The following is a 27,251-nucleotide window of genomic DNA, read 5'->3' as shown; positions in this document are numbered from 1 at the left end:
GTCAGGTCTTGCTCACGTCACGGGTTTGCTGCTGTGATTTTGTGACTAAGCCTCATGGAGGAGAATAAATATCTTTTAAAATACAATTTGATTCTTGGTGTCTCTTATGCAGTGATGATGATTGTTTAATAATTGTTTTTTTTTGCCACAACACTCATTACTGTAATGTGAAATGGCCTATATATTATTCAAATGTTGTCCTTGTTTGAATTTATGTTGGCCATAAAATCCTCATATATCTGTTTTATTTTTTCTCACTGTTTTCTGCTATATTATTCAAATGTGGCACTAAACTTCGGCTCAAACTTGTCAGTGTGCAAAGCTGCTCATAAAAACATCTGTAAATTATGGCACCACTTTATGCAAAACTGTTTTTATGAACAGTTTCGTAATCGTGAAAGAGGCCAGTGTGTTAGATGAGCATTGTGAACTGACAATTGCTACCAAACACAAAACATTGGTGGTGTATGTGGAAATATTTCTATTCAAATTTATTTGATTTATTATTTTTATTGTCTTTTATTTGTTTAATTATTCCTTTTTTTAAATCTTATCAATCATTTCTTTATGAGTTCTCATTGATAGCTATATATTCATTTATATCATCATTAATTGTAATATGTTGCATTATTATTAATTTACAAGTAATTTATTTCTATAATCATTTCCATTTACTATATTAATGCTGTGATATGTTTGATTACTTCCAAATGCAAGATCTTTGGTTATCACTATAAGAATGTGTGAACTTCTGTATTTTTCTTTTAGGCATTTCAGTGTGTCATTTTCATAGACAGCGTCTTTGGTTTTATATTAGATTTGTTTTGTTTTTTCAATCAATTTTTACATTATATTTTCGGTGTTTTTTATGTAATAATGCCATTTTATTGCAGCGCTTGTTGTGACTTTTGTTTGTGTGTGATAATGTCCCAAGAAAGATCAGTGGAAAAAGCGAAACTCGAGCTCATCATCCTTGCGCGTGTGTTTGAGTAGTAACCTTGGTAACCGAGAACGCCTCAACATCGCGTCGTCTCATTGGTTGCTGTGTGTGTCTTCACATTCCTGATTCGAGCTTCTGTGTGTTGTCTTCTCGAAATACATACCTAGAGAAATATATGACGACCTTCAGCTATGCGATTAAACTACCCTTAATATTCCTGATCCACACAGGTGAGAAAATACATCCAGCATGATATAAAACCGTTAAATTTCGTTCAGTCAGTGGCTTAAAAAAGTATTTGGACACCTGAGTCACACTTTAGCGAAATGTCTGAATGTTTATGCTTTTGATAAAATACAAACACAACTGGCATTTATTTTAAATAAAGATAGCATATGGACACTTTTCAAGTAGAATATTTAAAATAAAATAAAAAATAGCTAAGAAGTTTTATGTCTTTGAAATGATAAAAGCGACAGAAATGGAGGTTGTTAAAAACATCGGACACCTGTGTCAGACTGATGACGCGTTTTAAAGGTCATCAGCATCGCAAATCCTGCAACGTTTTTTTTAATGTTCATTTAAAAAAAAGAAAGAAAAAAAGAAAAAAAAGAATGTACATTAATTACACTATAGGCTACTTAATATTACATTGCATTTGCATCAAATTACAAAAAAAAATAATTAGTTAACGCTGCTGTGGGAGTGACGGTAACAATTGACATCTTTCTCTCTTCTGACTGCCTTTTTTTTTACTCTTTTTGAAAGTCTTAAACACTATTGTGGAGTTTCTATTTGAGCAAATTGGAACACAAAAATATATATTTAATGTAGTCTCTCATTACCGCTAGCTGTTTACCCAACTATGACGACTGACTTCTGAGAAACTCGGAAATGTGAAAAATGTCCATAGGCTACTTATAGGTATTTAGGGTATTTAGCAGTGACAGTGTCAATTTTTCTTTCTTTTTTTCTTTTTTCTTTACAACAAAATAAGCTAATTTTCTCTTCAAAATATGAAAGCGTTGTAATTAACACGTTTGCAGTGTCTTCATAAATTAATTAAAAACATTAAAAAGCAAAACACACCTGATGCACATTGCTTTTGTGTGTAGTTAATTAAGAGAAGGTAGCCTACACCATATATACTCCGACGAAAGATTTTTTTGTTATTATACAGAATTCAAGTACAAACAATTATGGCATAATTCAACAATAATACATTATGTTTTTGTGTTGATACAGCACTTAGAAGAATGAACAAAACAGAACCAAATAAAAGAAAGAAAAATAGTAGGGGGTGAGGGTCTTAGTCTAATAACATAAACAAGTCCAAAACGGAAAGAAGTTTTAGGGCATTTCTGTCCGACATCCATACAAATAGCTTCAAATCATTCTTCCATGCTCAGGCGGAAGTGACTTGAACGCACATAACGTCGTAAATACGAACTTCCCATGAGGACCGAACGCACCATAACAGGGAACGTTCTCAGAACTTTGTCAAGATTCTCTCAAAGTTACGAACGCTCTCCAGAAACTAGATCATTCAATCAAAGTCATCTGGTCTTTTTTAATGTTCTCAGAACATTAGCCTATATATCGTTCATGGAAAGTTATTTTTTTTTCCCTGAAACGTTTTAGTTGGACGTTCATCTAACATTTTTTAATGTTACTACTTGTTTGTTAATAGATAGAATGTTAATAGATAATTCAAAAGTAACATTCCCATAATGTTTGCAAAACGATAAAATGGAATTTTCGTGTTCCTTTAACTTTTGCATAAGCAAGTTTTAAAACATTTAGAAATAAGGTTTTGATAACTTAATATGAACGTTAGTAAAACGTTCTGAGAACATATTTTTGATTGATGGGTGATTCAAAGTATATTTCAAAAAATATATTTTTTTAATTTTCTTTTCGAAGCCACTGTATGTGTCAGTTATTATTGTTTTCCTACGGTTTTGGGGCCCTTAACATGCTCAGAAACACTCAAAACTTTGTACTCACATCGGAATCGTCTGCCATTAGGGCTGGGGCCAAAGCTGGTCTCCGGGCGTGGTGGAGGGGCTCTACAGCGCCCCCTTTAAAATAGTTTAAAAACTTGGTCCATATATCATACACACTTGCATGTATATATATGAAACTCGGTACACATATAGATCTTATTGAGTTGAACAACTTTCAAACTGCAAGTCATATGTTACACCCAACAGGAAGTCAGCTATTCAGAGGTTTGTGAAAAGTGCATGCGCTGAACTTTTTAATACTCCTCCTTGGGAATTCATGCAATTGCCACCAAACTGAGTCAACATGACATAAAAAATCGTCTAAATTTAAATGATCTCATGCATGTGGCTATTGTGTTTCATGTTCATAATGGCACCAGCTGCTGCAGTAAATGTGGCATCTTCAAATAACTTTGACATAGTCCTTTTTATATTTACCCGGTTTAAATGCATGTTGCCCATCATGCATGTATACTTTCCCTAAAGGACCCAATCATTGTTGCTATATTTTTATTTGTTTGTGTTATTAAACATTTTAAGTAATAGCTCACCCAAAATGTATTTACTCACCCTCATGTCATTCCAAACTTGGATGCTGTATTTTAAATTTTTTGATTGATTTGAAGTTTGTAGGAGGTGGTATAATGCCCCTTTCACAAGATGTAAAATAAGTCTCTGATGTCCCCAGAGTGTGTATGTGAAGTTTTAGCTCAAAATACCCCACAGATATTTTTATATAGCATGTTAAAATTGTCACTTTTTGAGAGTGAGCAAAAACGCACACATGCACTGAACATTTCAAACCTTTTAGCCTTTTATGTTCAAACCGGAGTCAGACAATAATGGAGAGACTCAAGAAAAAGAGACAACATGTAAAAGCAACAGGACATTTCTGAATGTTTAGTTGATTCATTTATGTAGCTTATGTGTAGATAACTATCTTCTAGTCACTGATTAGCATATTCTGGCTTGATAATCTATAAATCGTGTTCAGGGGGCGTGGTTTATGTAAATTCTAGGGTTGGTGATGTCACTAACCCAGGAGGAATGTGGTGTAGTCTCTACCAGCCGTTTGTTGTAGTCCTTAAAAAACGATTTCTTTAAAAGCAAATATCTCCCTTTGCTTTGAACTTTGAGCGTCGTAACTTTGCAGATGTTGTTTATGCTCAAACAGCAACATTACACACTAACTAAAGTTAAAAAAGTAAAATCATAATCAACCACCCCTTTAAAATGGCCTTTTAAACATAATCTAAGTATTTATCATGCTTTTCTCGTCTGACTGGGCTGCAGACATGAGTGTAACGGTCACCAGCTGGAGTGCCCTTGAGAGCCACCAGAGGGCACTCCACATAAGACTATTATCACTCACAAACTACATTTCCCAATACTCACTGCCCGGACTCATCACTTATCACTGATCACATTCACCTGTACCTCATTCACTGATTGCATTCACCTGTCTCATCCTGTTAGTCTGTCTATTTATACCATGTTCATTCATTCACTCACCGCGAAGTCTTGTTGTACTGTTAGTCTGCATTTCCGAGCATTTTCCCTGGTTTCTTGTCTGGTTTTTGAATTTCTCGCCCTGGTCCCTGGATTACTCTCTTGCCTCTGGTCCCTGGATTACTCTCTTGCCTCTGGTCCCTGCCTGTTTTGTTTGTTTTGTTTGTTTCTTTGTTTTGACTACCTGCCTGTGTATGACCCTAGCCTGTACTTTGGATTACGCCTCTGGATTGCCCCAGCCAATAAAGCTGCATTTGGATCTCCTACTTTGTGTCTCTGAGCAGTTCGTAACAGAAGACTTCGCCATACCCAGATCCAGCAGCAATGACAACATGGACCCAGTAACTAGACTCTGCTCCATCTTCCAGGATGGTCGCCCCATAGAAGACTATGTGGGTGAGTTTGTGGCTTGTTGCCACCTGGCCCCGCTGGACGACGGGGAACTCAAGGATTGCTTTTGGATGGGACTGGATCAGGACGTGAGTTTTTATTTGCCTGAGACTGACCCCAGATGGACTCTGGTTCAATATATAGATTTTGTTTTGCTATTTTGTGGGTCTCCCTTCATAGTGGGCGAGGTTGAGCCCGCACTTCACGTCGCTTCTGCTGATCCAGAGACCGTTCACGTCGCTTCTGCTGATCCAGAGACCGTTCACGTCACTTCTGCTGATCCAGAGACCGTTCACGTCGCTTCTGCTGATCCAGAGACCGTTCACGTCGCTTCTGCTGATCCAGAGACTGTTCACGTCGCTTCTGCTGATCCAGAGACTGTTCACGTCACTTCTGCCGATCCAGAGCTTCACACCAGTCCAGCCGAGCCTGCACTTCACGCCAGTCCAGAGTCTCCTTCGCCACTGGTCCCGCCCAGTCCAGAGTCTCCTTCGCCGCTGGTCCCGCCCAGCTCAAGGCCCTCTTCACCGCTGGTCCCGTCTAGCTCAGAGTCCTCTTCACCGCTGGTCCCGTCCAGCCCAGAGCCTTCATCGCTGGTCCTGTCCAGCTCAAAGTCCTCTTCGCCGCTAGTCCTATCCAGCTCAAAGCCCTCGCTGACGCTGGTCCCGTCAAGCTCAGAGCGCGCTGATCCTGATCCAGAGACTGAGTTTCACGTCACTTCTGCCGATCCAGAGACTGAGCTTCACGTCAGTCCTGCCGAGCCAGAGCCAGAGCTTCACGACAGTCCTGCCGAGCCAGAGCCAGAGCTTCACGTCAGTCCTGCCGAGCCAGAGCCAGAGCTTCACGTCAGTCCTGCCGAGCCAGAGCCAGAGCCAGAGCTTCACGTCAGTCCTGCCGAGCCAGAGCCAGAGTTTCAGGTCACGTCTGCCCGTCCAGAGTCTCGTCCCGCCGAGACTGAAATTGTTCCTGAGCCTGAATCTGATCCTGATACTGATCCTGACCCTGAATCTGTTCCTCTTCCTCTTTCTGCGCCTGTGTCCTCGGACAAGAGGGCTGACTCCACGCCTGTGTCTTCGGACAAGATGGCCGACTCCACGCCTGTGTCTTCGGACAAGATGGCCGACTCCACGCCTGTGTCTTCGGACAAGATGGCCGACTCCACGCCTGTGTCTACGGACAAGATGGCCGACTCCACGCCTGTGTCTTCGGACAAGATGGCCGAATCCACGCCAGTGTCTCCGGACAAGATGGCCGCCGCCGAGCCAGTGTCTCTGGACAAGATGGCCTCCACCGATCCAGTGTCTGTTCAAGTCACGTCTGCCGAGCCAGTGTCTCCGGACAAGATGGCCGCCGCCAAACCAGTGTCTCCAGACAAGATGGCTGCCACCGAGCCAGTGTCTCTGGACAAAATGGCCGCTGCCACGTCGACTGAGCCCTCAGCAGAGATAGCCGCCGACATGCCTGAACCTGAGCCCTCAACAGAGATCTGTCACGCTGTCACGCTGTCTGTTCCTGTCCTTGAGCCGGTCCCTGTGTCTGTTCCTGTCCCTGTGTCTGTTCCTGTTCCTGAGCCGGTGTCTGTTCCTGTGCCCTGGCCGCCTGAAGGGTCGTCTCCGCCCTGGCCGCCTGAAGGGTCGTCTCCGCCCTGGCCGCCTGAAGGGTCGTCTCCGCCCTGGCCGCCTGAAGGGTCGTCTCCGCCCTGGCCGCCTGCACGGTCGTCTCCGCCCTGGCCGCCTGCACAGCCTGCTCCGCCCTGGCCGCCTGCACAGCCTGCTCCGCCCTGGCCGCCTGCACAGCCTGCTCCGCCCTGGCCGCCTGCACAGCCTGCTCCGCCCTGGCCGCCTGCACAGCCTGCTTCGCCCTGGCCGCCTGCACAGCCTGCTTCACCCTGGCCGCCTGCACAGCCTGCTCCGCCCTGGCCGCCTGCACAGCCTGCTCCGCCCTGGCCTTCCGTCCTGCTGGAGTCTTCAGGTCCTCTTCCGCTGCACGGGCCTGGCCCTCCATCCCGCCCCCGGGTCCGCCTCCGCTCCACCTCCCTCCTGGACAGTTTTAGGAGCGTCTGGAATCCGCTCCTTAAAGGGGGGGCTATGTAACGGTCACCAGCTGGAGTGCCCTTGAGAGCCACCAGAGGGCACTCCACATAAGACTATTATCACTCACAAACTACATTTCCCAATACTCACTGCCCGGACTCATCACTTATCACTGATCACATTCACCTGTACCTCATTCACTGATTGCATTCACCTGTCTCATCCTGTTAGTCTGTCTATTTATACCATGTTCATTCATTCACTCACCGCGAAGTCTTGTTGTACTGTTAGTCTGCATTTCCGAGCATTTTCCCTGGTTTCTTGTCTGGTTTTTGAATTTCTCGCCCTGGTCCCTGGATTACTCTCTTGCCTCTGGTCCCTGGATTACTCTCTTGCCTCTGGTCCCTGCCTGTTTTGTTTGTTTTGTTTGTTTCTTTGTTTTGACTACCTGCCTGTGTATGACCCTAGCCTGTACTTTGGATTACGCCTCTGGATTGCCCCAGCCAATAAAGCTGCATTTGGATCTCCTACTTTGTGTCTCTGAGCAGTTCGTAACAATGAGAGTAATCAAGATTGTGCCAACATGCCTCTCCAAGACAGAAAGTCTAGAGGACCAAACAGATCACATCCAAAACCTAAAGACAAGTAAGCCATCACCGAAACTTTTACTGATGAGAATTTAGTTTTTCTGCTGATATTTATAAATGTCTTTTTAAAATCATTTTTAGGGAGCTTCTTGATCTCAAGAGACTTTTATCACTGATCAGAGCTCCAGTATCCAAACAGGTAACATCTAAATTTCTCAGTAAAGAATCACAAAATGTCTAAACCTTTGCCAATCAAAATCAGAATTTAATTGCAATTTGATTCTCAGTTAAATTCTGAATTGACATGAGTTTAGTTTCTCATTATCATCTCTGCTCCCCATCTCAGGTTTCATCTTTGAGTCAATCCAAGGGACGGAAGTCTCAGAACTCCTCAAATGTTCCTGACCACCGGAAAAACGGCACAGACACTGAAGCATCTGAGCTGGATAACTTCAGGTGCACAGTTTCCCATGTTATATGGTCATTTTGCTCTTATTCAGTTGCATTTTGTAATCAATTTTCATGTCGTTACCAGTGTGATTTACAGAAACCAGAGATGTTTTAGCGACCATCCACATCACACACTGTTCCTGGACATCTTCACTGCCTTGATCAATAACAGACTCGGTTGTAGGTCTGTATTCATGAGTATGATGCTGTATAGTAGTGTGTATGATGCTGCTGATGTGTGGTTTTGGATTACTGTAGACTAGTCTTATTTGTTTTCAGCGACTGGCTGGAAAAGTCCTCCTCAGACAGTATTTTAAGAGTTCTGAACTGCTTGAGATTGTTGATCAGGGATCCTCTTCACCAGGTGAGATCTAAAATCTTTGTTTAATATAAAAATGTATTAGAGTCATTCTGTGTCAACTCAACCAGAGGTCCCTGGCTTTTTTTTCTATGCAATTGTTTTGATGGTGGGAAACAAGATATATTTCTAGTTTCAACAATATCAATTCTTTTGACATTCCCCTTTAAATGCAATAAGTGTATAAGTGTGACTCACATTTGGTTTTTGACCATTGAAAATGTTTAAAATTCAACAATTTCAAAATGGACCCACATTGAGATACCCATATCTATGGGACTGAACGTACTTGGTTACTTACGTAACCTCGGTTCCCTTAGAGATAAGGGAACGAGTACTGCGTTGCAAACGCTGTGGGAAAACTCCTTTTCTCGAGAATATTGAAGCCTTTATTTTAAAACGCATTGCTGCAGCATAAGCGAGAGCATCAGGCTCGCGCGAGCTAGCTGATAGGCTATGCTGCATGCAACTGCACGAACCAATGGCGAGAGAGCAGAGGCGCACGAACCAATCAGAGAGCTTGGCGCCCTGCCATACTCGAGCGCGCCAGATAGGGCGTGGCAGAAGAGTATAAATACAGAGAAATCTCGCCATAAAACAGGTCTAATCGACTGAACGAAAATACCTGATGTTCGAGGATAGCACGGCAGGGCAACGCAGTACTCGTTCCCTTATCTCTAAGGGAACCGAGGTTACGTAAGTAACCAAGTACGTTCCCTTACGAGAACGTTCTCTCGTACTGCGTTGCAAACGCTGTGGGAACACTTTTTAAAACGCCGTGCTAAGTCTCGTGGCTACTCTAATCCAGGAATTTCCGGGATAGAAAGTAGCCAGAATACCACAGACCAGAACATCGGGTCTAAAGATACTTGGTGTGTACATAGGCTAGGGCGAAAGGGGCCAGCCCATGTAAAGTTCCCATACAACTTAGAAATTTAACCCGGATCGGAGAGCCGAGGTTAGATTGAGAGAACCCGTGCTTGTAAAGCAGGGACCTCTAAGTTATAAAATCTCGCAAATGTGGACGGAGCTGACCAGCCTGCCGCCGCACAAATGTCTTCAATAGAGACACCACTAGTCCAAGCCCACGAGGAGGCGATGCCTCTCGTGGAGTGAGCTCTGACACCCATGGGGCAAGGAAGGCCCAGTGAGGTGTATGCTAAAGCAATAGCATCAACTATCCATCTGGATAGCGTGAGTTTCGTGACCGGCAACCCTTTGGTTCGGCCCCCGAAACAGACAAAGAGCTGTTCGGACTGCCTAAACGAGGCCGAACGCTCCAAGTATAATCTCAACGCTCTAACAGGGCAGAGCGTATGAGCATCACTGTCTTCTCCCGAAACTGGGAGGGCCGACAGCGAAATTACCTGCGCTCTGAACGGAGTAGAGAGCACCTTAGGCACGTAACCGTGTTTTGGCTTCAAAAGGACTTTAGAGTCGTTGGGGCCAAACTCAAGACAGGAAGCGCTTATGGAAAGCGCATGTAAGTCCCCTACTCTTTTGACTGACGCCAGTGCCAGTAACAGAGCAGTTTTCAGGGAAAGGGACTTTAGGTCCGTGGACCCCAAGGGTTCAAAGGGGGGTCCCTTGAGGGCCCGTAGAACCAGAGAAAGATCCCAGGCCGGCACTGAGGGAGGCCGAGGCGGGTTGAGCCTCCTGGCTCCTTTAAGGAAGCGAACAATAAGGTCGCATTTTCCCAAAGAAGAGCCAGCCACCAAAACGTGAAAAGCCGCGATGGCTGCCACGTACACTTTGAGTGTGGACGGGGAACGTCCCGCGTCCAACAGCTCCTGGAGAAAGGAAAGAACCAACGGTACTTCACAAGAGTGAGGGTCGAGGTTTCGAGCCTGACACCAGCTGGAAAACACTGACCATTTAAGGTGGTAGAGACGTCTAGTAGACGGAGCTCTAGCCTCCAGAATAGTATTCAGGACGCCCTCTGGGAGGTCCTGGGGTAGCCGTTGAGCGGCCAGGCATGAAGGGCCCACAAGTCGGGACGGGGGTGCCATATCCTTCTGTTCGCTTGAGCCAATAAGTCGCTCCTCAGAGGAATTGGCCAAGGGTCTGAAACTGACAGCTGCATCAGCTCTGGGAACCAAGATTGGGACCGCCAGAGAGGAGCTATCAAGAGGATCGCACACCCCGTGTTCCTGATCCGTTCGATGACCTGAGGCAGCATCGAGACCGGAGGAAACGCGTAAAGGGGACGATTGGGCCAGTCGTGGGCCAGCGCGTCCTTTTTCTTCGAAAAGAAGATTGGGCAGTGACAGTTGTCTTCTGAGGCGAAGAGGTCTACCTCTGCCTGTCCGAAGATTTCCCATAATAGGAGAACTGTCTGGGGGTGGAGAGACCATTCCTCTGGGGGAACGTTGCCCCGAGAGAGCATGTCTGCTCCTGTATTCAACGTGCCCGGCACGTGAGCTGCTCTGAGCGAGCGCAGATTGGTCTGAGCCCAAAGTAGCAGCTGGGTAGCTATGGCGAGCAGATTGCGGGATCTGAGACCGCCCTGGCGATTTATGTAGGACACCACTGACATGTTGTCCGTCCGGACCAAGATATGGTGTCCTGCCAGGTGTGGAAGGAAGGTTTTTAGGGCCAGAAAAACTGCTCTCATCTCGAGGCAGTTTATGTGTAGGCGTTTCTCCGAGCTCGACCAGAGGCCGGAGGCAGGCCTGCCCTCGTACAGGGCTCCCCAACCTGAGTTGGAGGCATCTGTCGAAATGACCCTCCTTTCTGAGACCACTCCCATGCTCACGCCCTGCTGATACCAGCTGGCGTTCATCCAAGGGGCCAGTGCTAGAATGCAATGCTGGTCCACCCTGATGTTCAGGATACCTGTACGCCAAGCGTGAGGGGGTACCCGAGGTGCTAGCCACAGCTGAAGAGGACGCATGCGCAGTAGACCTAGTTGGAGTACTGAAGCTGCCGAAGCCATAAGGCCCAAAATCCTCTGATACGTTCGAAGGGGTACATGAGTGCCCTTCGTGAACGACGCGGCGAGCTGTTGGATTGAGAGAGCGCGGGTAGAAGTGGGCCACGCTCTCATAAGTACGGAGTCTAGAACTGTTCCCAGGAACGTGATACGCTGACTGGGGGACAGAATACTCTTGGAGAAGTTCACCCTGAGCCCCAGGCATTCTAAATGACTGAGAAGCCAGGCTTTGTGAGTATTGGACTCCGCCTCTGACTGAGTCAAAATGAGCCAGTCGTCGAGGTAGTTCAGGATGCGCATTCCCCGCTGTCTCAGGGGGGAGAGAGCTGCATCCATGCATTTCGTGAACGTACGAGGTGCCAGTGCCAGTCCAAAAGGTAGAACTGTGTACTGGTATGTCTGCCCCTCGAAGGCGAATCTCAAGAATGGCCTGTGGTGGGGGTTCACTTGGATGTGAAAGTACGCGTCTTTTAGATCCACTGAAAAGAACCAATCGCCTGGGCGAATTTGCGCCAGGATGTGTTTGGTTGTAAGCATTCTGAACGGCCGTGTCATGAGGGCTTTGTTCAGATGCCTGAGATCTAAAATGGGTCTTAAGCCGCCGTCCTTCTTCGGAACGAGGAAGTAACGGCTGTAAAACCCTGACTCGCTTAGTGCAGCGGGAACTCTCTCGATAGCCCCCTTTGCCAGCAGACCCTGTACTTCGGTGCGGAGGACATGAACTAGTGTGCTCCTTACTGAAGTTTGAATAACCGCTCGAAAGCGTGGTGGTCTGCGGGAGAACTGAAGCGAGTAACCGCGCTTTATGATGTTCATTACCCACTCTGAGACTCCGGGTATGGCCTGCCATGCCAGAGCCCGATGAACCAGAGGTATGATCATATCTGAAGACTGAGCGCCCGGAGACGGGGGCTCGACTAGACATGAAAGTGAAATTTTGCTCGATTTGTGCTTTTTGTGGGTCGCTGTTAAAACAGCGTTTGTGTGCAGAGGTGCATGACAGATAGCAGGCCCTATTTCTGCATTTAAAACTACTCCAGCCGCCTGAACTGAAGAGGGGGCTGTGAGCAGTGTTCGAGCGATCTTCGGGGCTGGTCCGGCCGCGGCGGGACATGAACCCCTCTTTCTGCCGGTTAGGACGGCTTCTTCGGCTCGAGGTCGAGCGTGAGCTTCGGTCTGGGTCCCTGGCGCTTAGGGAAAGGGTAACGTTTCGCTGGCTTTAAGCGCTGACCGGTCTCAGCCGCTGGGCGGGGCTGATGAACCTGAGGAACTGACTTCTCTGGCCGCGGCGCGCTCTTGGGACGCCGTGAAGCCGAGCTGGAGCGTTTGGGGAGAAAGTGCTTCATAGCACTAGAAGCCTTCTGTGCTTCGGTGAAGCGCTCCGCGAAGCCGCTGACAGATGGGCCGAAGAGACCAGATGTGGAGATCGGAGAGTCTAAGAAGGCGGTTCTATCTGCGTCCTTGATCTCCGTCAAGTTAAGCCACAGGTGGCGCTCAAGCACAATCAAACTGGCCATGCTGCGGCCGAGAGCTTGAGCGGTGGTCTTCGTGGCCCGAAGCGCCAAGTCTGAAGCGCTACGGAGGTCTTTCAGGGTGTCCGGGAAAGGGCCTGACTCATCCATGGAGCGGAGGAGTTTGGCCTGGAACGCCTGAAGTGTGGCCATGGCGTGAATCCCCGAGGCAGCTTGGCCAGCGGTGGCGTAGGCACGGGCGGCCAAAGCTGAAGTGGCCCTGCAGGGCTTAGACGGCAGCGTCATCTTAGACCTCCAACTGCCTGCAGTGGGAGGACATAAATGGACGGCGACCGCTTCTTCGATGGGGGGAAGAGACACGTAGCCCTTCTCTTCAGCGCCGTCGACAGAGGAGAGGGTGTGAGAAGCGGAAGTGCGCGTTCGCGCTGAAAAGGGCGCGCGCCAGCTTTTAGTGAGCTCCTCGTGGACCTCCGGCAGAAAAGGAGCGGCGCGCTGACGGGGGGCCTGTTGGCGGCCCGGCAGGTACCACTCGTCGAGGCGGCCTCTTGCAGGTTCAGCTGGGGAAAGCCAGTTGAGTCCTAGTTCGTCGACAGCGCGAGACATGACACGGAAAAGTTCGGCGTCGATGTTCGCACGTGTGTCAGGACGATCACTCAGAGAAGAGGGGGCGGGGTCCACAGAGCCCGACCATTCCTCGCTCTCGGATGCCGCCACAGAAACAGCGTCATCCTCATCCGCCGATCCGCCAAAAGAAACGAGTCCCGCCGCTTCGAGAGAGGGGCGTTGGTCGCTTCTCACGAACAGAACCGGGGATTGGGAGGCGGGTGAAGCACGCGGGGAGAGACCCGGCGTGAGCTCTTCAACCTCACCGCTTTCGGGGATCCTCTGATCTCGTCGCTTCTTCCTACGGGGCTCGTGGGGCGCCGAAGACGGAAGTGAAGCGGGTTCGCCCTCTGAAGTAGCGAGGGCGAGACGTGACCGGAGAACCGCCATGGTCATGCTGTCGCAGTGTGGACAGCCGCCTTTAGTGAGCGCTGCCTCGGTGTGCTCAGGACCGAGACAGACCGCGCACAGTGTGTGTCTGTCAGACACATGCAGGGAAACCCCGCAGGACTCGCAAACAGACATTTGAAACAACGCTGTTCGCGCGCTGTGAAAACAGCGGTATGCTCTTTTAGATAGTGCAAAAAGGATACTCGTCGGATGCCACAGGGAAACGCTCAGCCGGCGATCTGCGAGGATGATCTGCCAAAACCTGAAGCTGTTCCGCTGAAGGGCTTCTCAACGACGAGCGGCTTCTCTCTGGAGATTTCAGCGAAGAGGTGAGTCTCGAAGCTGAAGGAGATTAGATCTGTTTTATGGCGAGATTTCTCTGTATTTATACTCTTCTGCCACGCCCTATCTGGCGCGCTCGAGTATGGCAGGGCGCCAAGCTCTCTGATTGGTTCGTGCGCCTCTGCTCTCTCGCCATTGGTTCGTGCAGTTGCATGCAGCATAGCCTATCAGCTAGCTCGCGCGAGCCTGATGCTCTCGCTTATGCTGCAGCAATGCGTTTTAAAATAAAGGCTTCAATATTCTCGAGAAAAGGAGTTTTCCCACAGCGTTTGCAACGCAGTACGAGAGAACGTTCTCGTAAGGGAACCATATAGGGCCTTGAAAATAGATATATTAAAAGAAAATTTTGTTAATTACCAGAATCTAAAATTATATTGAGATATCTTTTTGAGTTACAGGCACGCAAACATTGGAAACACAATATCTATGACACTCAGACTATGCAATAGTTTTGATTAAAAAAAATACGAGATACATTATTTGTTCTTCAGCAGTTTGACAAAAAAAAAAAAACATTTTTAATGGTTTTTGACCATTCAAAATGTGGACAATTTAACAATTTACTCTTAGGGCAATATTGAGATCCCAATATCTCTGGAATTAGTTTTCTGACAAGTATCATGATTAAATGGTGTAATGCATTAGTTTCTAAAATGTATAAGAAAATTACAAATAAAAAACATACCACTCTGAAGCGTCCTGTGAAATCCGTGCTTGCAAGTTCCGTGCATGAAATCTGTTCTGGACGATCCTCTTGTTTGTTAACATTCTTAAATCTGAATCAGGTTTTAATTGGTTTAAAATTGATGGCATCCTTAATATTTACATCTGAGTACTAGAGCTTGTGGTTATAAGGGGGCGTGACATTTTCCGAATGTGCCAAGCGCTGCCAATCACAACACACTGGGCCAGCTAACCAATCATAATTCATATATCAGAAGGAGGGGTTTCATTGAAACTAACGACACATTTGAGCCAGACTGGGGAAAGAGGTGCTGTAATAATGTAAAATATGTAAAGAATAATGTATTTTTTGGACAATCAAGCATGAAAGCAGATTCTAGTACACCCAAAAAACTAAATCAAGACATTGTAAAAGGGCATAATAGGATCTCTTTAAGTCATTTTCACCCACCTGTAATTTGGCTTCAAACCTCTACAAAATAGTGGATTACTTAGTAAATATATATCCATGAAAATTAATATTTTGGCTTTCATCACTAGTTATGTTTGTCTTTCTTTGATTTTTTAACAAAATCAAAAATTTGAGCCTGGGAAGTTTCTGAACTTTGGTTGATTTGACACAGAATAACTCTATTATTATTTTACTTTATACATTTATATTACATAGACTTATAATATAGCAAGTGCTAATTATACCTGGGTGCAAATAGTGATTTCAAAATAAAAACATTGCTGTATATTTCCTCTTATAGAAAGTCTTCTTTGTACTGCAAGGTGCTGGGCAGCTCGCTAAGGTAAAGACATTCGCTATGTTCAAATGCAGAAATGCACAGCAGAATGTGGAAATTGATTGTCTCTCACTGGATGTTTTTCAGCACATGGAGTCGGTTGCCACTGTGTATCTAGAATGCAGAGAACAGACGTTGGAAAATGAGCAGCTGGTTGCAATGACATGTGAGACAGACATGCTACAGTATGTACAGCTTGGAAACAAGCCGCAAGAATAATGATCGGTTTGCTAAGCTTGTTTCCCACATCATTTGCTCTGCAGATATGTTTCAGAAGTTGTCTTCTGTTGAGGAACAAAGACAGTGGATTATTAATTGTGGTGCACATAAGGTATGTGTCTCTCAGTTATAGGCATCACGGGTAGTGCTCTTTCTCGGTTTACATCCTATCTCGCTGATAGACAATACTTCATTGCTTTCCATAACTTCAAATCTGCCACTTGTTCTCTCTCTCAAGGTGTCCCTCAAGGCTCTGTTCTAGGACCTCTTCTTTTCAATATTTATGTGTTAACCATTAGTCATATTCAGAGGTGGACAAAGTACACAACTTCCTTACTTGAGTGAAAGTACAGATACTACTGGTCAAATATTACTCTGTTACAAGTAAAAGTTGTAAAGACCGATTCTTTCTTAAGTAAAAGTACAGAAGTGTACTCGTTTTTAAAAGTACTTAAGTATCAAAAGTAAAAAGTAAATGTCAATGCATTGTTTTATTATTGTTGCATTGTTCTACATAATACTTACAGTACCTTATGCCTCTGAATCTATGCCTGCCTACCCTCATATCAATATCACATTTATTTCTAGAACACAGTTCCAGTAGTGGGATTGAATATGAGATTGAATGAGTGCACTCAATAACGTCTACAATGGTTTCGGACACCCAAATGGCTGTTCCCTCAAATAGTGCCCTTGGCTTAGTTTTTTGGCTTTAACGTCAACCCGACTTTCATTTCCAATCAAAATCCAACGTCTGTCCGACGTCGGGTTCTGACGTAAATCTGACGTCGGGTTTTGACGTCAACCCGACTTTCATTTCCAAACCAAAATCATCCCCTGACTGATGTTACTACTTTCTACTCAAGGACCTTGCAGAAATGTAGTGGAGTAAAAAGTATGATATTTGTCTTCTCTCTCTCAAGGTGTCCCTCAAGGCTCTGTTCTAGGACCTCTTCTTTTCAATATTTATGTGTTGCCCATTAGTCATATTATCCATGTTTGAACCTGTTTGAACCTGTTTCCGTGATTGAAAAAATACTCCATTGCTTTCCATAACTTCAAATCTTCCACTTGTTCTCTCTCTCAAGGTGTCCCTCAAGGCTCTGTTCTAGGACCTCTTCTTTTCAATATTTATGTGTTAACCATTAGTCATATTATCCATGTTTGAACCTGTTTTCGTCGCTTCTGCTCTTCCCCTTGACTCATTAAATGCCTGTATTGCTGACATCAAAATCTGGTTCATAATCTGCATAACAACTTTCTGAAATGTGATAATGATAAAACTGAGGTTATTGTCCCTCTTTGTTTGCACAGACCCTCGTGAAGCTGCTCTCTACGCGGGACAGTAGTGTAGTATTAGGAGCTCTCCTGGCTCTCACCTCACTCGCTGAAAGGTACTTGTATATTAGGAGTAAAAATTACATTAGCACAATGAGTTTAATCAATAATCCCACTTCTCATTTAGTCAAGAATGCAAAGAGAAGATCGGAGAGCTGTCTGTTGTGGAGCATATTCTAGTTGTATTACAAGAATATGACATGTTATCGAAAAGGTAAGTAGAGGCTCACTTGACAACTTGTGTTTTTCTATAACTTCATTTATCTTTTGCAGTTTTTCTGTGTGCTGGTGTCATGCATTTATTTACCTTATTATTATTGTAATTATTGCTATTTGCACATTACTTCTTGCAGCTGACTGATTTGATTTTAAACTACAGTCTAGCCTCTGGATATGTTACATTTGTAAAAAGTGTAATTGGAAATACATGAAGCAGTAACTTCTGTTTTTCAGGCGTACTTATGAGGAATAAAAATGTAGATTAAAAGTGCTATGTAAATAAAGGCGACTTGACTTGACTTCAGTGGGCCTTTAATTCATTTCTCCATGTGTGCATGATCCTCTCAGGTTGAGCGCGGAGCTGCTGAGGTTGCTTTGCTCTGTGCAGTGCATCAGGGAGCAGGTCCGCCAGTGCGACGGGGTGCCGGTGCTGCTCAGTCTCCTGCACTCGGAGCACGTGAAGCTGTTGAGGAGCTCGGTCTGGGTGCTCGTGCAGCTGTGCCAGGATCCCGACACCAGCGCTGAGATCCGGGCGTGGGGCGGCGTGCAACAGCTCCTGCGCATCTTACACGGGTGGGTCTCAATGCAGTCGGGTCACGTTTGGTTGAGCTCAAGCGGCAACCTTCCGGTCTCTCTCTTGAAACCCACACGGAAGTGACTTAAACTGCAGTTCATCGACTGGCCACTAGAGACAGGAGAGAGTCAATCCCATAGACCCGCATGTTAATATGCCCAACTTTACAGCAAAAAGGAAAGTGTTTACAGCCTGGTACAAAAAGTGGTTTTGGTCTATATAGCTAATTTAGCCCTTCATGACGACTGTGAGGGGGGTGAATTTTTTTTATAACTCATCCGTTTAAATTATATTAAGACTTAAAGTTCTGGATAATTAAGGGCGTGGCCACCTGAGTGACAGGTGGATTGCCACTGAAGTCACTACTAGCCGTTCGTCTACTGTATGTTAGTGTCACGTCACCTCAGCTAATCTGCCTCGCTGCCCAGTTTCGTTTATCGGGGAGTGACACACTGCCAAGATGGCGACGGCCGGCTCCGCCCCCTTTTGGGCTTCAAAAATGCTCTCCAGAAACACTACGGTGACGTCACGGACTCTACGTCCATATTTTTTTTACAGTCTATGGTTGAGCTTTAAATGCACTTTAGTTCACACAGATGTTCATGTCTTTCTTTCTTTAGTCGAAAAGAAATTAAAACATTCCAGGATTTTTCTCAACAGTGGACTTCTGTGGGGTCCAACGGTTTGAAGGTCCAAATGTCAGTTTCAGTGCACACTGTAAAAAATTAAACCGTGATTTTTACAGTAAAAAACCGGCAGCTGTGGTTTCCAGTACTTTACCGTCAAAAATACGGTAGCAACATTATTGGTTTTACAGACTTAACTTAAAATTTACAGTAATAAACTGTAATTCATTATCTGATATAATGTGAATTTAACGTCCTATATAAGTATTAATATCTGTTTTGTACCATTGTAATACACTGATAACCAACAATCACAGCAGTGATGAGAGTCACAAGATTAATCAAAGCTCATCACAAGCAGCTCTTCCACAAAAAATGTAATACTAATATAATAGAAGCTGCACAGTGTCATTCACACAAACATTAAACACCATCATGGTAACACACATGAAATTTAAAAAATGCGTTAACATTAATTTAACAACATTAAATGTAACATAAAACCCTAATGTACATAACTGATTAGAACAAACTTAGAAAACTATGAAGAAACATAGTTATATTTAACAAAAATAGATAAAATGTGGAGTGTCACGCAGGGAATTGTGGGAATGTCAATTTACGGTTTTTCACTGTAAATTATACAATTTGTTCTTTTTCACTTTCAAAAACTGTAAATTTAATGGTATTTTACAGTAAAATTACATTAAATGTACCATTAGATCTATCACAGTTATTTACCGTATATAGTATGGAAACTTTGTTAACCAATTAACAGGTTTTCACTGTAGCATTTTTACAGTCTTTTACCGTTAAAATCACAATAATTTTTTACAGTGAAGCTTCAAAGGCTCTACAGAGCTTCTATAAGACTGCTGTATATTGTAAACTTCAAAGAAGACTCTCTATCCAGTGTTGGTGTGATGGCGTGATCAGCGGTGGCCACGAGCATTGCAGCTCACAACTGCTGTTTTCACAGCACTACAGTTCTGTGTGTGTGTCTGTGTGTGTATGTCGGTTCGGTGGGCGTTTCCCCTGTGTGTTTATACAAACACCGCGGCTACCCCTGGGTGCCTCAGCACTGAGAGAGTTATTTAAAAAAAATTGTTTTCACTAAAAGAGCAACACAAGTGCATTTCTGGATGCCGTCGTTCCCTGGCACCAGCAGATGGCCACAGTAGTTGCCTCTCGTGTTTGGACATTCAACACACTGAGGCAGCTTTTGTGGATAGTTCATGTTCCCATTGCGGGAATAAAGGGAGGTGCAGTCCCCTTGCCTATGCCCCGATCTAGCGTCTATTCTGCCCCGCAGAATAGACCTACTTCTGTGCATGACCAGGGTGATCTGAGGATTACCGTGAGGGCTTCCCCGCTGAGACAACCTCCCCTCCCTCACGCCTCACAAGCGCTGCTGCCATTGGAGCCCCTTAGTGAACGTCTTGGTCCTCCTCCTGGACGACCAATCGTTTCCTTTGGGGCTCCAGCTGACGATCAGATGTCGATCGCAGCATCGGAGGGGGAGCTTCAGTCCTCTGGAGATGAAGACTCGGCTGCGTTACCCCCCTCGGGGCGTGTAGCGTTGTCCGAGACCGATACAGAATGGGCAGCTATGCTTTCCTGGGCCGCTGAGAAGGTCGGGCTTGTGTGGAACCCTCCACCACGTCCCAAACCTTCTCGGTTGGACGATTGGTTTCTCGGGGCGGGCCGCGCTGGTTCTCAGTGCGCCGCCCCGGTACCTTTCTTTCCGGAGGTGCATGAGGAGCTTTCTAGGACATGGACGGCATCGTATAGTGCCAGAAGCCGTCCTAGTGGCTCCTCTCCCCTCACCACCCTCGACGGCGGGGCAGCTAAGGGGTATGTGGATATCCCCCCAGTGAAGCGGGCTGTTGCGGTGCAGTTGTGTCCAGCGTCCGCCTCCTCTTGGCAGGGTAATCCACGCCTCCCGTCCAAGGCCTGTAAGTTTTCGTCCGGTCTAACGGCGAGGGCTTACAAGGCTTGGGGTGGTTCTGACCCAGAGCTCCTCCGGGAGCTCCGTGTGGCAACCGATGTCACCTTGGTGGTCCAGGAGCGCCACCTTTGGCTCAACCTGGCTGACATGAGGGACACCGATAAATATCGGTTCCTGGATGCCCCTCTGTCCCAGGATGGGTTGTTCGGCGACGCGGTCGAGAGCTTCGCCCAACAGTTCTCGGCCACACAGAAGCAGACGGAGGCCATTCGACACATCCTGCCCCGGCGGACCGCTGCTGCTCCCACCCGTCCGCCGGCCGCAGACCCTCTGTCTACTTGTCGCCGAGCAAGCTGCAGGAAGTTGACCCCACCCGTCCAGGCCGCTGCCAAACCAGGAGGCAAGCGACGGTGCAAACGACCCTGAGACGGGCGGCCCAGAGGTGGATCAAGTTGCTCTTCAGGAGATGGCGAACGCGCCACTCCTTCCCCCGGTGGAGGGCCGGGCGGAGAATCTTTTGTTTCCTTTTCTTTATGATCTGCCACCCACATTTTCAACAAAAGAGCAATTTCTGAAACCTCTGGGCCCCAAGAGGGTGCGCTTGGCGGTCGACGACGCTATGCCTTGTCACCCCCAAGCCCCTCTTTCATCGCCAGCAGGCAGCAGTGGCTGTGTTCCGGACGCACTGACGGCTCCACACACTCACTCTGCCCTTCGACGGAAACAGGTACGTGTTGCACCACACACTCAGACCCCACTTCGTGCCGCTATGCCATTCGAGTCGGGTCCCTGCATTCCGCCGCTCTGCCCCACCCCGGGTACGTCTGTGGTGCCGTTGGTCCCGCTTGCACGGTGTCTGGGAGCCTGGCTAGTGGTTCCCAGCCCGTCTCGCTGGTTCATCCATAATATCAGACTCGGCTATGCGATTCAGTTCGCCCGGTGTCCCCCTGTTTTCAAGGGCATTCTGTTCACCCGTGTTCTGGCGGACAATGCCCCTGTGCTCAGGGCAGAGATCGCAGTCCTACTGGCGAAGGACGCGATCGAGCCGTTCCCTCCAGCCGTATGAAGACCGGCTTCTACAGCCCGTACTTCATTGTACCCAAGAAAGGTGGTGGGTTACGACCAATCTTGGACCTGCGTGTCCTGAACCGGTCCCTTCACAGGCTACCGTTGCTTACGCAGAAACGAATTTTTCGCGATTCTCCCTCGACACAGACCGTTTCTTCGCTTTGCGTTCGAGGGACGGGCATATCAGTACAAGATCTTACCCTTCGGGCTGGCCCTGTCGCCCCGCGTCTTCACGAAAGTCACGGAGGCGGCCATTGCTCCCATGTGCGAGCGTGGTGTTCGCATTCTCAACTACCTCGACGACTGGCTCATTCTGGCCCAGTCGAGAGAGCAGTTGTGCGAACACAGGAACATGGTGCTCAGTCACCTCAGCCACCTAGGGCTTCGGGTCAACTGGGAAAAGAGCAAACTCACCCCCGGGCAGAGGATCTCTTTTCTCGGTTGGACTCGGTCAACATGACAGCGCGCCTCACCGAGGCCCGTGTCCAGTCAGTGTTGAACTGTGTGAGCACGCTCAGATGCAGAACAGCGGCACCACTGAAACTTTTTCAGAGGCTCCTGGGGCATATGGCATCTGCAGCCGCGGTAACGCCGCTCGGATTGCTTCATATGAGGCCGCTCCAATACTGGCTCCACGATCGAGTCCCGAGATGGGCGTGGCAGAGCGGCTCGTGCCGGGTCCAAGTGACTCCACACTGTCGCCAAACTCTCAGCTTGTGGTCGGACCCTTCGTTCCTGCGGGCTGGTGTTTCCCTGGAGCAAGTGTCCAGGCACTCTGTGGTCACCACGGATGACTCTGCCACCGGCTGGGGGGCCACGTACAACTGGCATGCAGCTTCAGGTCTGTGGACGGGGCCTCAACTGCATTGGCACATCAACTGCCTTGAGTTGTTAGCAGTACGTCTTGTGCTGAGCCGCTTCAAAACGCAGCTACTAGGCAAGCATGTACTGGTCCGTACAGACAGCACTGCGACCATTGAGTACATCAGCCGCCAAGGTGGTCTACGCTCCCGCCGCATGTCAGATCTCACCCGCCATCTCCTCCTCTGTCTCACTCAGGCACGTCTCACTGACAGTTGTTTTATTCCCTGACACAGCTGGCCCCGGGGCCTACGCAAGTATGCGTTTCCCCCAGTGAGCCTTCTTGCACAGACCTTGTGCAAAGTCAGGGAGGACAAGGAGCAGGTCTTGCTAGTTGCGCCGTATTGGCCCAACCGGACCTGGTTCCCGGAACTAGTGCTCCTCACGACAGCCCCTCCCTGGCCCATTCCTCTGAGAGAGGACCTGCTCTCTCAGAGACAGGGCACCCTATGGCACCCACGTCCAGACCTCTGGAAACTCCATGTCTGGTCCCTGCGCGGGACGCGGAGGTTCTAGGTGACCTACCCCCCGTGGTAGTTGACACCATCACTTCCGCTAGAGCCCCCTCTACGAGGTGCCTCTATGCGTTTAAGTGGAACCTGTTCGTTGACTGGTGTTCTTCTCACGAGGAGAACCCCCGATCTTGCTCGATCAGAGCCGTGCTTTCCTTCCTGCAAGAAGGGCTGGAGCGAAGGCTGTCTCCCTCCACCCTTAAAGTGTATGTTGCCGCAATTGCCGCACATCACAATGCAGTTGAAGGTAAGTCATTGGGAAAGCACGACTTGATCGTCAGGTTCCTGAGGGGGGCGAGGAGACTGAATCCTCCTCACCCACTCTCTATACCCTCTTGGGATTTGTCTCTGGTCCTTTCGGCACTTCAGAGACCACCCTTTGAGCCTCTGCAATCAGCTGAGTTAAAAATCCTGTCCTGTAAGACAGTACTCCTGGTTGCAATGGCCTCTATCAAGAGGGTAGGGGACCTGCATGCATTTTCGGTCGACGAATCATGCCTAGAATTCAGCCCGGGTAACTCTCACGTGATCCTGAGACCCCGGCCCGGATACGTGCCCAAGGTTCCTACCACTCCCTTCCGGGACCAGGTGGTGAACCTGCAAGCACTGCCTTCGGAGGAGGCAGAACCAGCCCTGGCTTTTCTCTGTCCCTTTCGCGCTCTGTGTCTGTACGTGGACAGAACGCAAAGCTTCAGGACTTCAGATCAGCTCTTCGTCTGTTACGGAGGCCAGCAGAAGGGAAAGGCTGTCTCCAAGCAGAGGATGGCCCACTGGATAGTGGATGCCATCGCCTTGGCTTACGAAGCCCAAGGCGTGCCCTGCCCGCCTGGGTTGAGAGCCCACTCCACTAGGGGTGTCGCTTCTTCCTGGGCGCTGGCACACGGCGCCTCACTGACAGACATCGGTAGAGCTGCGGGCTGGGCGACACCTAACACGTTCGCTAGGTTTTATAGCCTACGTGTTGAGCCGGTTTCTTCCTGTATGCTCGCTTCAACTAGCCGGTAACACCGAAGTTCCCGCTCTAGTGTTGGCTTGCTGCGCCACTCCCTTCCTCGGAACGGATACGTGCGCTTTTTGCTCCAGTCGAGTTCCCCACTTAGGGGAACCCTGTGAGTTCCTCCGCACCCCTCTGGCAGTCGAACATTGCGGAGCGTCCGACGCCAGGTTTAGTGCTCGTATGCTTGTGTAACTTGTGCTAGGCTGGGTTCCATATGTGGTGATCCCTGCGGCGATCCAATATGCGTATTCTTCTACGACCAGCTCCCTGCGGTGAGCCCGTGTCTTTCCCTTGGCAGAGTCTGCTCAGCCGTCATTGTCTGGTTTAGCCTCCCCCTTTCAGGCTGGAGCCACCCCAGTGACATTCCATATGTTGCACTGCCCCTTCAGCCAGTCCATATGTGTATTCTCCACATGGTACCTCCCTTCGGGCAGGATGTGGCTCCGCAGCGTCCTTCTCCCCTGGAAAGGCGCGCTTTCCCAGTGTTATCCAAGAGTTCCACTGTGTGGGGTATAACGGAACAGCAGTTGAACTCCCTCTACGCAGGTCTTCCGCCCCAGCCAATTGGGGGTCTGAGAGTCTTGCGTATGGCGCTGGATGTGGCAGCAACCGTGGTGTTTTCTAAGGGATCCCAATTACGTCGTCACGTCGATGTTACGTCGAACATGAGCGACTGAAAGGGAACGTCTCGGTTACTAATGTAACCCTCGTTCCCTGAAGGAGGGAACGGGAGACGTAACGTCCCGTCGCCACCGTTGCTGACCATCGCTGCATGGCCGTCACAATCTCGGCTCCTCAGCGAAAAACAATGTGTGCGTGTGCCCGCTTCCTGTTTATACCCGCGGGGCGGGGCGCGTGACGCGATTCACGCACGCCAACGTTCATTGGCTCGTTCTGTAGACACTCGAAGTTGATAGGGCTCCCTGAAGTTATCCCAATTACGTCGTCACTTCGACGTTACGTCTCCCATTCCCTCTTTCAGGGAACGAGGGTTACATTAGTAACCGAGACATTTATGCATTACATTTATCTATAGTGTCAGTAAAAACATATATAATGTTAATGTTTGGAACTTTCTATTCATTAAAGAATCCTGAAGAAACAACGTATCACAGTTTCCACAAAAATATGAAGCAGCATAACTAAGAAATGTTTCTTGAGCATCAAATCATCATATTAGAAAGATTTCTGAAGGATCATGTGACTCAGTAATGATTGACTGGAGTAATGATGCTGAAAATTTAGCTTTGCTTCACAGGAATAAATTACACTTTACAATATACGAACTTGGAAAACAGTTATACAAAATTTTACAAAATATTACTGTTTAGTAAAAATATTTATTAAATAAATGTTGCATTAGTGAGCAGAAGAGACTTACAAATCTTACAATTTCTTTACTGGCCTACTAGTACTAGGAAGATGAAAAAGGAAAATAAACCTTGTGATTTACAAGAAGCCATGACATAGTGACATTCAAATGCAAAAGCTGTTCATTTTGATATAGTCTTCAGTTCAGTGTTGCACTTTTCTTATGCCTAAAACACCATTTCTTGAGAAAAGCGATCGTCGCGCTTTCACGGAAAGTGGAGGATGAGAAGTAGAAGACGAATGGGTCGAGGCATGTGTTGAGCGTGCTGGGCAGGAGTGTGTAGTACCTCCACAACGGGCTCTTGTTGGTGCTGAAACCCACCAGATGGGACAGGTTATAGGGCAGAAAACAGAGTAAAAAGATGGTCAGCGTGCACAACGCCATCCCAATGGCCCTTTGCTTTTTCACTTTGGCTATGTGAGGCCTGCTATACAAGATATAGATGCAGCTAATATAGCAGAAGATGCAAACTAAGAGCGGTAGCAAGTACATGACCACAAAAAACTCGAAACGAACTGGTAACAAGATCTTCTTTTGGTTCTCGGTGAAGTTCTCATAGCAGACGGTTTTGGGTTCAGTGCGGTTCGGCTGTGGCATGTGGACGATGATGAATACGATGCTGCAATGACCGGCACTGAACAGCCAGATGAAGACGCTGCAAACCGAGGCGTAAAGAGGCTTTCGCATAAGTCTGTATTTGAACGGAAAGGCCAGTCCTAAGTAGCGATACACGGCTATAGCCATGAGCAACAGGGAGCTGGTGTAAATCGTGGTGAAAAAGAAGAAGGACGCGATCGAGCACAGGGTCTGGGATAAGTACCAGTTAATTCCTACAGCAGCTTCATACATCTTGAAGGGCAGAAAGAAAAGGAAGACCAAGTCGGACGCCGTCAGGTTGAAGAGAAGGATGTCATTCAGACTGGGTTTGTCACCGAGTTTCCTTATGAACGTGCACATGGCCAGGAGATTGGCCGGCAAGCCGATTAGAAACGTCACGATGTAGACGGCTAAAATGACCCATTGGTTTGTCATTTTGCATGTGAAAGGACTCTGAAAAGTAGCAAAAAGAGATTGACATTTATCATACAACTTATATGAGAGTTAAAATGCAACATTTACTTTTACTTACATTATGATTTAGCAAACACTTGATAGAGTGGCTTAAAAATAAAAAACATAAAAAACTAAAAAGGCATTTTTAAATGTGACCATCATATCTAAATGATAAGGGCACTATGATCATGCACAGGAAATGCATGATCATGCACAGGAGAAGTTGCATTACAAAAAAATTATAAAATAAACCATGCCCCTTGGTTTTGTTATCTAATAAAATTACTTGGATTTATTATTTATTTATTTAGCTTTTTTCAATTTCCTGTGCAACTTCAGTGCAAATTTTTCTAAAAAATAACAGTAAAGAACAGCCATAATGCCCTTAAAATATATTCAGACATGAAAGTCACGCTTAAAAAAAGTCAGAAAGTCATTGTACTAGATAACAAAACCAAATGTAATATTTACTTTTTTAGTGCATTTCTCTAGAAGCTATGCCATTCAGACTCGTCCAAATACATTTTTGAGAGGTATGTTTATTTGAAATAAATTGTTGTTTCAACACAAAGGAAAAGTCACTAATATGAAAACTGAGTTATAGTCGTCTGTACTTACCACAAAAGTTTGCTTCCCTGGTCTTCTTAGATTTAGTATGATCATAGACGTCCCTTGAGAGTAGTCAGACTGAGCACAGTTCACTGCACAGGATGATTAAGAGCAGATATGTGTCTTTAAGATTGTAAGATTACGTGACTGTAGGTGTATTACAGCAGACACAGCTAAAGTTTAACTATTGCATCTGAATTCAGGAAGTGTCCATTATCTAAACTCGTAGGAGTGCAAACATGCAAACCTCACAAACATGGTTAGATATCAAAAAACACATGAAAATATTGGTTGATATTTTGTTTTTGCATCGGAAGTATTTTGACATGAAACATTGCTTTTTTGTCAACGCTTGTAAAACTGTGAAAGTA

At 46.9% G+C, this 27,251-nt stretch overlaps 2 protein-coding genes across 2 annotated transcripts in view; one reads left to right on the top strand and one right to left on the bottom strand.

Annotated features, from left to right (window-relative positions):
* Positions 1–7,461: 7,461 nt before the first annotated feature.
* Positions 7,462–27,251, top strand: part of nek10 (NIMA-related kinase 10) — a gene marked incomplete at its 5' end in the record, with an annotated part of 77,749 nt that continues 57,959 nt past the window's right edge. The window contains 11 exons of the mRNA XM_084088016.1: positions 7,462–7,523; positions 7,607–7,664; positions 7,812–7,921; positions 8,001–8,099; positions 8,195–8,279; positions 15,449–15,490; positions 15,572–15,650; positions 15,748–15,815; positions 17,018–17,097; positions 17,169–17,255; positions 17,609–17,833. Coding sequence (XP_083944142.1) covers positions 7,462–7,523; positions 7,607–7,664; positions 7,812–7,921; positions 8,001–8,099; positions 8,195–8,279; positions 15,449–15,490; positions 15,572–15,650; positions 15,748–15,815; positions 17,018–17,097; positions 17,169–17,255; positions 17,609–17,833 — 995 coding nt within the window. The remainder of the gene's footprint in view (positions 7,524–7,606; positions 7,665–7,811; positions 7,922–8,000; positions 8,100–8,194; positions 8,280–15,448; positions 15,491–15,571; positions 15,651–15,747; positions 15,816–17,017; positions 17,098–17,168; positions 17,256–17,608; positions 17,834–27,251) is intronic.
* Positions 25,354–26,250, bottom strand: LOC311066708 (free fatty acid receptor 2-like; the record flags this gene model as incomplete). The annotated part of the gene is made up of 1 exon (XM_084088017.1): positions 25,354–26,250. The coding sequence occupies one exon, from the start codon at positions 26,248–26,250 to the stop codon at positions 25,357–25,359; it is 894 nt and encodes a 297-aa protein (XP_083944143.1). The 3' UTR covers positions 25,354–25,356.

This window comes from Abramis brama (assembly GCF_963993115.1).
Source record: "Abramis brama genome assembly, chromosome: 17".
Taxonomy (NCBI): Eukaryota; Metazoa; Chordata; class Actinopteri; order Cypriniformes; family Leuciscidae; genus Abramis; species Abramis brama.
This window is presented reverse-complemented; position numbering and strand designations above follow the sequence as displayed.